The sequence below is a fragment of the Diuraphis noxia genome, unplaced genomic scaffold (genome assembly GCF_037042655.1).
Source record: "Diuraphis noxia isolate RWA-SAM2 unplaced genomic scaffold, SU_Dnox_SAM2 contig0003, whole genome shotgun sequence".
Lineage (NCBI taxonomy): Eukaryota > Metazoa > Arthropoda > Insecta > Hemiptera > Aphididae > Diuraphis > Diuraphis noxia.
Genome location: NW_028301713.1, coordinates 16,660,835 through 16,671,389, shown reverse-complemented (window position 1 = coordinate 16,671,389; position 10,555 = coordinate 16,660,835). Strand labels below are relative to the sequence as shown.

The window sequence follows — 10,555 nt, the reverse complement described above, 5'->3', positions numbered from 1 at the left end:
ATAATACTGGAGACAGAGCGTCACCTTGTCTTAACCCTGTTTTGACTTCAAAACTTTCGGACATTTCTCCCATATACCGCACTTGGCAAAACGTGTTTTCATTGCAGCTTTTGACCAGTCTTACAAGTTTTGAAGGGATTCCAAAATTCATAAGTATCGTCCAAAGTTGATCCCTGTTAATACAGTCATACGCCTGCTTAAAATCAACAAATATTAAGTGAAGATCTTTATTAAACTCATAGAATTTTTCCATAACCTGTCGTAGAGTAAAAATGTGGTCACTTGTCGATTTCCCCTTTACGAATCCACACTGATAGTCACCTATTATGTCTACCGTATAGATTTCGAGTCTATGTAAAATGACAATAGATAGTATTTTGTAGATCGAGTCTAAAAGACTGATTCCTCTATAGTTTTCTACTCTTGAAGGGTCACCTTTTTTGAAAATTGGGTATATGATTGCCATTTTCCAATCATTCTCGATTTGTTCACTCCTCCATACTTCTGCAATGATACATTTTATAGTTTTCAGGAGGTCTTTTCCTCCTATCTTTAAGAGTTCTGAATTAATGTTGTCTTCGCCTGGTGTTTTATTATTTTTTAAAGTATTCACAATTTGTTCTATTTCTTCCTGGTTTGGTTCTGGCAATTCAGGTTCTACGGTGTCTCTTATTACTTGTTCATAAGACAGGTCGTTATTGTATTGATTATCATTATTGTTATTCAGTAGTTTCTCGAAGAAAGTTCTAAAATTATTGACTATCTGTTCCGGATCTGATAATAAATTATTATCATCGTCCTTCATTATTGAAGTACGCGCCTTAAATCCTTCTTTAATTGATTTGCATCTTTCGAAAAACAGTCTTGGGTTCATTCTGTATGTTTCCATCTCTTCTAGGGCTTTCTTTTCTGAGAGTCTTTTTTGTTGTCTGATTATTTTATTGGCCAAAGTTCTTGCTCTTGTATAATTATCTATATTGCTGCTGCTGGGGTCTTGTAGCATTATTTGTCTAGTTGCTTGACGTTTGTCAACCGCTTCCTGGCATTCCTTGTTAAACCATGATTTCTTTTTCCCCTTATTTTTCATTCTTAGGTTTTCTGCTGCTTTAGTCACCGATTTCTTTATTTTTGACCATGTAGATATTTTTTCTTTGTCTTGATTCTTTTCATAATTGTTAATTGTCTGTGTTACCCTAGCTCTGTACGCCATTATTTCGTTGGGATTTTTTAGCTTGTCTCCATCTAATTTAACAGCCTTATTAAATTGTTTTTTATTCCTCCACTTTACGGATAGGGTCAACACAAACCTCGCAATCACTAAATAGTGATCAGAGTCCCCGTCTGCACCTCTGTATGTTCTGACATTTTTAATACACGTTTGGAATCTCTTATCAATTACTACGTGGTCAATTTGGGATTTCGTTTTCCCATCTGGTGAGGTCCAAGTCTGCTTATGAATATTTTTCTTGGGAAAGTATGTGCTACTGATTATAAGATTTTTGGCCGTCGAGAAGTCTATTAGTTTCATGCCATTGTCATTTGAGGTGTTGTGTAAACTTTCATGACCGATAGTTGGACGAAAGGGAACTTCTTTACCTATTTGAGCATTAAAATCCCCTACAATTACTTTTATACAGTTCTTTGGTAGTGAGTCAAAAGTTCTTTCTAAAACTTCGTAAAATAGATCCTTCTCTTCTTCCTCTTTCTCCTCAGTTGGTGCATAACAATTAATTACAATTATATCAGATATGCGTCCTCTTATACGAATATAACAGATACGCTCATCAATTGCCACAAAGGACTTAACGCTAGGCATAATCCCCTCATTTACAACAAAACCTACTCCTTTTTCATGTCTGTTATTCTTTGTTCCGCTATAAAATATGGTGCTATTGTTAGACCTTATATTTCCTTCGCCAGTCCAGCGGATTTCTTGGATAGCTACCAGAGGCATTTTGTACTTTTCCACTTCTTCAGTTATAATTTTGAGTGCACCGGGTTTATAAAGGGTTCTGATGTTCCATGTTCCTATCCTTAATTCCATGTGGTTTCCTTTCCAGTTTCCAGTAATTTTACCATTTATATCATCATAGTTCCGAGGCTTAGTTAGAAGATTCACAACATAGAAAGATTTTAAGAGGCCGGGTTGTTAGCCCGACGCTCAACCCTCAAAAACTGTGAGGGGCAGTCTGAAACAACTAGTTAAAGTCATTTCAGGGCTTGGGGTCCCGGGTTCGCCTTGCCCGTATCACCATAAGGTGATTCCCCTGGGGGAATAAAATATTAATAATCAAAACAAAAATATACGTACTGCCACTATCTAGAAAAATACATATAATAATAATAAATTAGTTACTATAGAAAACTGTATTCAAAAATTTCATTACTGGACTTTTAATTTCAAATTAATTAATATAAACAATCATTTCTACTTAATATTAATGACGATATCACAACATTTACCAATGCTATAATTCTCTCTACTCATTCAGCAATAAGTAAAACACAATACAAAGGGAAAAGATCACCCGTTCCTTGGTTGAACGCAAAATGCGACAATATAGCAAAAGAAAATATGAAGACATTTAGCATATTAAAAAAAAAAAAATAATAACATAGGCGATCTAATAAGATTCAAAATAATCCGAGCCAAAGCTAGAAATATACTTTAGACCAGTAAAACAAATTCATGGTGTAATTTCACTACATATTTTTCATCTCGGTCCAGCTTCAGAGTTATGGACCAATTAATCGTCAACATGACCATTATAAGTTAGAAATAATATTTAGTTGACAGCAAATCAATATTCGATAACCTTTTACGATTCACAACTACAAGTATATTTGGTTTGATTTTATTGTGAAATCAGAAAAGTTTAATATATTCGTGATAGTGATATCTAATTTAAATACATTGACTAGATAAATATTTATTATAAAATACAAATAAGACAATAAACATAAAATATACTTACAAGGTAATGCTGTAGAAAATATACATAATATACAATTAATCATTTATAAATAAATTTTATTAAATTTGAAATGTTAGTGATTTTCGTCATTGCAGGTTTTATCTCAGAAAAAACAGAAGGGAATCCTAAGGCTTATCGAAAAACCGTCCGACATTTCTATATTTTAAATGTGCTACCATGTACCGAGAAATTCCCTTTATTTTAAGTTTTCTGTGTTTTGTGGCTACACTGTTAATCTGCAATTCCACTTATAACAACAACAACAGTACAAGGTACAGTACACATGGCTAAGACGTTCAAACGTTCTGACGATTTTCGTACTCCATCACGGTTACGTCTCGATTTTTTTGCGCTCCTAAGTCCAAACGTTTTTTGTTTTTTTTGTTATTTGCTGTTATTTGTTTTGGTATTGTATACATTATTTACCAATAGACCATTCAAGGTAAGAACAAATTATATTTTACGGTATTTACTAATGTTATGTCCAATTTAATTTTAAATATGTTATTTACTTACCCATAAAATTCAACATAAGTATTTACAAATATGACATAATAAGCACATGTAAATTAATGTGTATTAAGTATTTCTTAAAATAATTTAACACATTGGAGATCTAAATAATTTGTATTTTATTTTTGAACCAAGATACTAGATGTTAAATATGATTATTATTACTTTAGGTGTGTTTCTTGGGTTGAAAAATGCGAAGCTCAATATTTACCGACGCAGATCTTGATGTTCTTAACAAAACGTACAAGTTGTGCTCCTTGCATTTTGAAACAAACATGTTTCAAAATACTTTAAAAAATAGACTCACTAAGACTGCTATCCCGACATTATTTGCCAAAAAACCAGCAGAATATCAAGATATTTCTTTTGTCGGCTGCGAAAATTTTGAAATTTCAAATCTGTCGAGCAAGGGTAGTTTAATGGCTGATAACATTTTATCAGTTGATAACCACCCATCATGTTCAACACCTGGTATGTGACTTATTGTTTTATAAAACATTTATATAATTTTATTGCCTTTGTTTTTTGCATATTAGGTAATTTCGGATTAGGTGTATTACCAAAAATGTACGGTGTACTTGTTGATTACTTATCCAATATTTTAATACAATTTATGTTATTCTTGGTTTAGTTTCGTCTTCTTTACGGTCTATTATTGGTGGAGGTGTATCTGTATCCACTTCTACAGAGATATGTGAAGCAACAACAGGTTCGCAAACTCCTGGACACTTGTCATTGAAAGCTCTAAGAAAAAAACTTGCCGAAGCTCCTACCACTATCAAGAAATTGGAAAATGATGTTATTCGTCTTTCAGTATGTTTGGTGCAGTCAGACACCATTGAAAATGTACTCAAATTAGTTGAAAAGTATATTTCACCTTCATTATTTATTCTGGTAAAAAATAATGTCCTTAATAAAGACAAAAACCCAAAAGGAAGCCGTTTTTCAAATGAAATTAAACAATTTGCACTTACAATCTATTTTCTGGGTCCTAGTGTCTTTCATTTGCTTCAAAGAAATTTTTGTCTTCTTACTATTAGAACCCTGAGAAAAATTACTTCTAAATATGAATTTCAACCTGCACTTAATGATTTTATGTTTAATTTTCTATCTTTCAAAACTAAAACTTTTTCTTCTGATGCGTTAAACTGAATTCGCTGCGCCGACGAAATGTCACTTAAAACAAACTTATTTTATAACTTATCTAAAGATCAAATAATTGGTTTTAATTATTCAAAGTCAAGTAAAACATATGATCCTGCCAAAAATGTCCTTGTTCTTATGATTATAGGTATTAATCATAATTGGAAACAGCCACTTGCATATTATTTAATTTCTAATATTTGTACAGGTACTGATTTAAATATTATAATTGTTTCTACTATTCGAAAACTTAAGAATAATAATATTAATATTAAAGCTTTTGTTACCGATAAAGGTTCTAACTTCGTAATTTTTTCCAAAATCAATGGTGTTACTCCTGAAGAGCCATATTTTGAAGTTGACAATGACAAAATTATATATATCTTTGACCCACCTTATTCGTTGAAATCGACTCGAAATATGTTTTTATTACTCAATTTGATTGTTAATGATGATGTAATACAGTGTATCCCAACCTTTTTTTTACTCGACGCCCCTTTTAGATTTTAAAAATCTCACACCCCCCCAATCAATTTTTTAAAATGATAAACGTTTTATTTTTTAATAAGCTATTTAATTTAAGACAAAATATCATTTAACATTTTAACGCTACAATTTAGTTAATTTTAAATTTAAATCTAAAACCTAACCTAACGTCAAGTACCTGTCAAGATAATTATTTTGATATTATTTAAGTGTCTATAAATATTATACCTAAATAATTCTGTGGATTACATTTGGTATTTTATTCTACGCAGTTATACATTTCATTACAATCAGTTATAAACAAAAAAAATTTAAATGATAGATAAGCGTCCCCTTTAGCGCCCCCCTTATAAAAACGCCCCCTTCAAAATAAAAAATGCCCACAAGGGGGCGGTAGCGCCCACGTTGGTAATCACTGATGTAATAGAAAAAAAACATGTTAATACTTTTTTAACTATGACTCAAAGTTTAATGTGCGAATGGCTCCTAAATTAACTTATTCACATATTCATCCAAGTCCTTTTGAAAGAATGAAGGTTAGATTAGCGGCTCATGTATTTAGTCATAGTGTAGCCGCAGGAATGTCTGCAGCATTGAATCAGGGTATTCTACCAAAAACCTCTAAATATACAATCAATTTTATTAATTTTATGGATAGATTATTTGATATTTTTAATTCATCTGATACACCAAATAGCAAAATATATAATAATCCTTTCACAAATGATGGACATCAGTTAGATCATTTAAAGAAAATGGTTGAAATGTTTAAAAACATGAAAGTAATTATTAAGTATGATGGATCTGATGTGACTAAAAGAGTAAATTTTATTAATGGTAGGTTGATTATCATATCGGGTTTAATAATGTTGTGGGATACCTTAAACCCTGAACAAAATAAAGGATTTTCCTTTCAGACAGGCCGAATCAATCAAGACTGTTTAGAACATTTGTTCGGAATATTTCGTCAACAACATGGTAATAGTTATAATCCTACACCCATTTAGTTTATTTGGGCCTTTAAAAAAATATTTTGCCTTGAATATTTTAAGCATTCTCCAAATGCAAATTGCATTGAAGATCTTGATAGTGTTCTTTGTAAAGTAAATGAATTAAATAATGTTTCACCATCGTTTCAAAAAATTGTTAATCCCAAACAATCAAAAGATAATCTTTTTTAATTCAATCCTATCTCTATCAGTACTGTATACTACAGAAAATTAAATATTCCTGAAACTAATGCTCTAACAGATATATGCGGATATCTAATGAGAAAATGTTTAGAAAAACGTGTTTGTCAGGAAAACCTTGAACAATCTTTTCTTATATGTTTTTTTCAAATCTACTTCTAATGATAATTCTCTTTATGGAAAATTACGTTATTAATGCCACACGATGACTTTTACAATTATATCTTTAAAATACGAAGTATTTTTATTGAACATTTTCCTTTCTTAGCTACTGAAGACAATATAAGGCTAAGTTAAAAGATTTATTAGTAAACACACGTTTAAAACACCCTTGTGAATATTTTAACAAAACATTTTTATTAAATTTATTTATAAGGTTTAGAATTTTTTCATCCATTAAATTTTTAAATAAATCTTTAGTATCATAGAAAAAGTTAGGAAAAATAGAAAATTGACGATTTTAAAACATTTGTAAAATATGATTTTTGTTTGTATTAATTTTATTATTATTATTATTATTGTTATTTTAACTTTATTATTTTGTAATTTTTTAGTAAAGTACTAATGTGCTTTCATAATTAAGAGGACGCTATACATGCATGTGTTGTCTCCGTCTTACAAATGTAAAACATTCCTTTCTTTTCCGTGTAAAACAGTTATTGCAATGTTTTACATTTGTAAGACGGAGACAACACATACGTGTATAGCATCCTCTTAATATTCCTCGTTGGGTAACTACCAAAGTCTGAATTTTCCTATTAAATAAATTATAATGTTAACTTGTTATGCGTGTTGATTGTAATATTTGTTTTATTATTTGTAATTATTGTATACGATGATGTAATTTGTTTTTGATACTTTACAAAAAAAAAAATAAAAAAAAAAATTGAATTTATACTGTGTAATAATTTAAATTTTACAGCTCTTAGAGAGTAGTAAATATGAATTTGAGGTATCACTACTGACTATAGGCACAGGTTATGTAACAATGTCACATACAACATACTTCTACGTTCTACCAGTATATTTATTTAGAATAAATCTTCAATTTTTCTACGCAATTGCGTGTACTAATTACACAAGTACTATATTATATAAAAAAAATTAGTACTGCTTAGATTATTTAAAATCAGCGTACATAATTTGTTTTGTAATCTTCTGTGTACCTATTCATTTTTGTTTTTTCATCAACTAGGTAAATAATGATAAATAAAATATGTATAGTTTTTGTTTTTCTTAGATTCTGTACTTAGAAAAATGGTAAAAATGCAATTTCTTAAAAAAAATCGGTTTGTTTGTTGGAATATAATAATACATATTTAGAAATTTGAACGAATAAACAGTGCTGCACGGTATAAAGAAAAAAAGAGAAATTCCCGGTACGTGTCAGCACCGTTTAAATTCTAGAAATGTCGGACGTAGTTTTATCATCTCCCATAAGAGTCTATATAATATGTTAAATGAAATATGATTCCCTTCTGTTTGTTCTGTGGTTTTATCTACGAATACTGATAGTGATGAAACAGTATAAAATATTAATTACGTACGATATGTGAACATTTATAATATTATATAGTATGACAATTATTATATTTATACGTTCATATTTTCGAGTATTGTTAAAAATAATGTTGACATTTATTTTAATAAAATTCACATTTGAAGGGTTTAGCACTATAGTTGAAGCACTCGTAACCCGCAACTGAAATAAGTTGCCTTCCAACCGCTCGAACCACACATATACATAAGTACCTACTATTTTTTTAATTTTTTTGTCGCGCCGCCTCTAAGTTCATCGATCGGGCAAATAGATAGAAAGACAATTCAACGACCATACTATTCTACGAAAACAATTTAATGAAAGAAATATTATTTTATTTTGGTATAACAACCTTAAGTTACAATCAGGTTAATAAACTTATTTTTCAACACTTTATGCAAGAATAGTAGTGATGCATTTTTTTAGTTTAGCAGTTCACGACACCATTGTCTTTTTTGTTTTTTATGGGAACTTTCGATTGGATGACAAGGGAAGTTAGATTATGGATTAGGTTGCTATTGAATCGTTTATAGTGAAGCTTAATTAATTCAGTGACGATGAGTAAATTTAAGTCAGAGTGATGGGCTTTATTGGAAACACAGAACGCATCTTTAGAGATGTCGTGAAAAATATAAAATGTAACCTGCAAAAATGTATGTTAAATTAGGACCATTGTAAAGATTTCAGTGCCTGGTTGAGCAAGCATAAGACGCTTAGCACTTTTTGGGATTTCCATATTACCACTAGGTGCTTTTTGGTATTTCCACTTTACCACCGATCACATTGACGTTCTATGCACTTTACCACCCAGTAGACGGAAAAATGTCACTTTTCAACGCTTTAAGCGTTATGGAAAACTTAACTTTCGATGCTGGCGTTATAAAAAATACTTTACGAACAACATAATCTTATAGGAACTCTAATGTTTCTGATCTTCGATTTTATTACGTGCCAATTGATCAAAAAATACTTGCTCGCAAACGATGATTAATCGAAGAAGTAACATCTGCGATGATACACGTTCATTTGGTTAGGTTAGGTGCACGGTATTCACAGTTAAAACCTAACCTAACCTATGGTATTTAGTATATATTTATCCATATAAATTAAATTGACATTGAAGCTAATTTATGAAATAATAAATACAATTACCTAAAATATATAGATCTCAAACAGAATAAAATATTAATAATCAAAACAAAAATATACGTACTGCCACTATCTAGAAAAATACATATAATAATAATAAACTAGTTACTATAGAAAACTGTATTCAAAAATTTCATTACTGGACTTTTAATTTCAAATTAATTAATATAAACAATCATTTCTACTTAACATTAATGACGATATCGCAACATTTACCAATGCTATAATTCTCTCCGCTCATTCATCAATAAGTAAAACACAATACAAAGGGAAAAGATCACCCGTTCCTTGGTTGAACGCAGAATGCGACAATATAGCAAAATAAAATATGAAGACATTTAACATATTTAAAAAAAATAATAATAACATAGGCGATCTAATAAGATTCAAAAAAATCCGAGCCAAAGCTAGAAATATACTTTAGACCAGCAAAACAAATTCATGGTGTAATTTCACTACATATTTTTATAATATTTATTAATAATATTTTCATAATATTAATTTTTTTTTTTTTTTTTTTGCTTTACACGCCCTCAAGGCGTTTCGCAGCTTCTACCAAGTCTCTCCAGTGACCCCTGTTATCAGCCTCCTCCATTACTGCGGATTGATCCATTCTTTTTAGATCACTCTTTACACGATCCATCCACCGCTGATGCGGTCTTCCTCGCGGTCTCTTCCCAGACGGGTTATTACTTAAAACTTTATGGATCAGCTCCTGCTTCGCTCTCCAAACATGCCCAGCCCATTCTAATCTTTTGGATATTAGGAAACTTTGAATGTTTGTTTTGTTGAAAAGCCTTTCTATGTCTGTGTTTTTCCTGCGCTCATATTCCCCATTATTCGGGTTTCGTATAGGACCATATATTCTTCTCAGAATCTTTCTCTCAAACCTCAACAGTTTTCCTTCGTCACCCTTTGTTGTTGACCATGTCTCACATCCATACAATATGACTGGACGTAGGTAAGTAGTGTAAAGTTTTACCTTTGATTCTTTAGACAGAAGTCTTGATTTGAACATGTTATTCATGGCGAAATAACTTCGATTTGCTGTTGCTAATCTCAAATTTATTTCATTGTGCATATTATTGTTTGCATTTATATTAACTCCGAGGTATTTAAAGTTATCCACCTGCTCAAAAGTGTATTGGCCTATATTGAGGTTTTGTTTATTGATTAAACGCCTAGACATTATAATATATTTTGTTTTATCTTCATTGATTTTCAGTCCTATTCTTTGGCTAGCTTCTATTAACTTAGCTGTACTTGAGGCTATCTGGTCTTGCGATTCTCCCATGATAACAATGTCATCGGCATATGCTAGTAAGGTCCTGTTCCCAACTAGTTCCATGGATCTGTTATCCTTCATATCTCTTACTACTTGTTCTAGTGCCAAATTAAATAATACTGGAGACAGAGCGTCACCTTGTCTTAACCCTGTTTTGACTTCAAAACTTTCGGACATTTCTCCCATATACCGCACTTGGCAAAACGTGTTTTCATTGCAGCTTTTGACCAGTCTTACAAGTTTTGAAGGGATTCCAAAATTCATAAGTATCGTC

At 30.9% G+C, this 10,555-nt stretch overlaps 1 protein-coding gene and 1 pseudogene across 1 annotated transcript; one reads left to right on the top strand and one right to left on the bottom strand.

The window, feature by feature from the left end:
• Window positions 1–330: 330 nt before the first annotated feature.
• On the bottom strand, window positions 331–3,765 carry LOC149056845 (uncharacterized). Its single transcript, XM_089223199.1, has 4 exons — window positions 3,700–3,765; window positions 1,193–2,101; window positions 400–1,120; window positions 331–350 (listed from the first exon to the last, which is right to left on the bottom strand). Exons 1-4 carry the CDS (start codon window positions 3,763–3,765, stop codon window positions 331–333), a joined length of 1,716 nt encoding a protein of 571 aa, XP_089079325.1.
• Window positions 3,764–6,298, top strand: LOC149056844 (uncharacterized; annotated as a pseudogene).
• The last annotated feature ends 4,257 nt before the right edge of the window (window positions 6,299–10,555 follow it).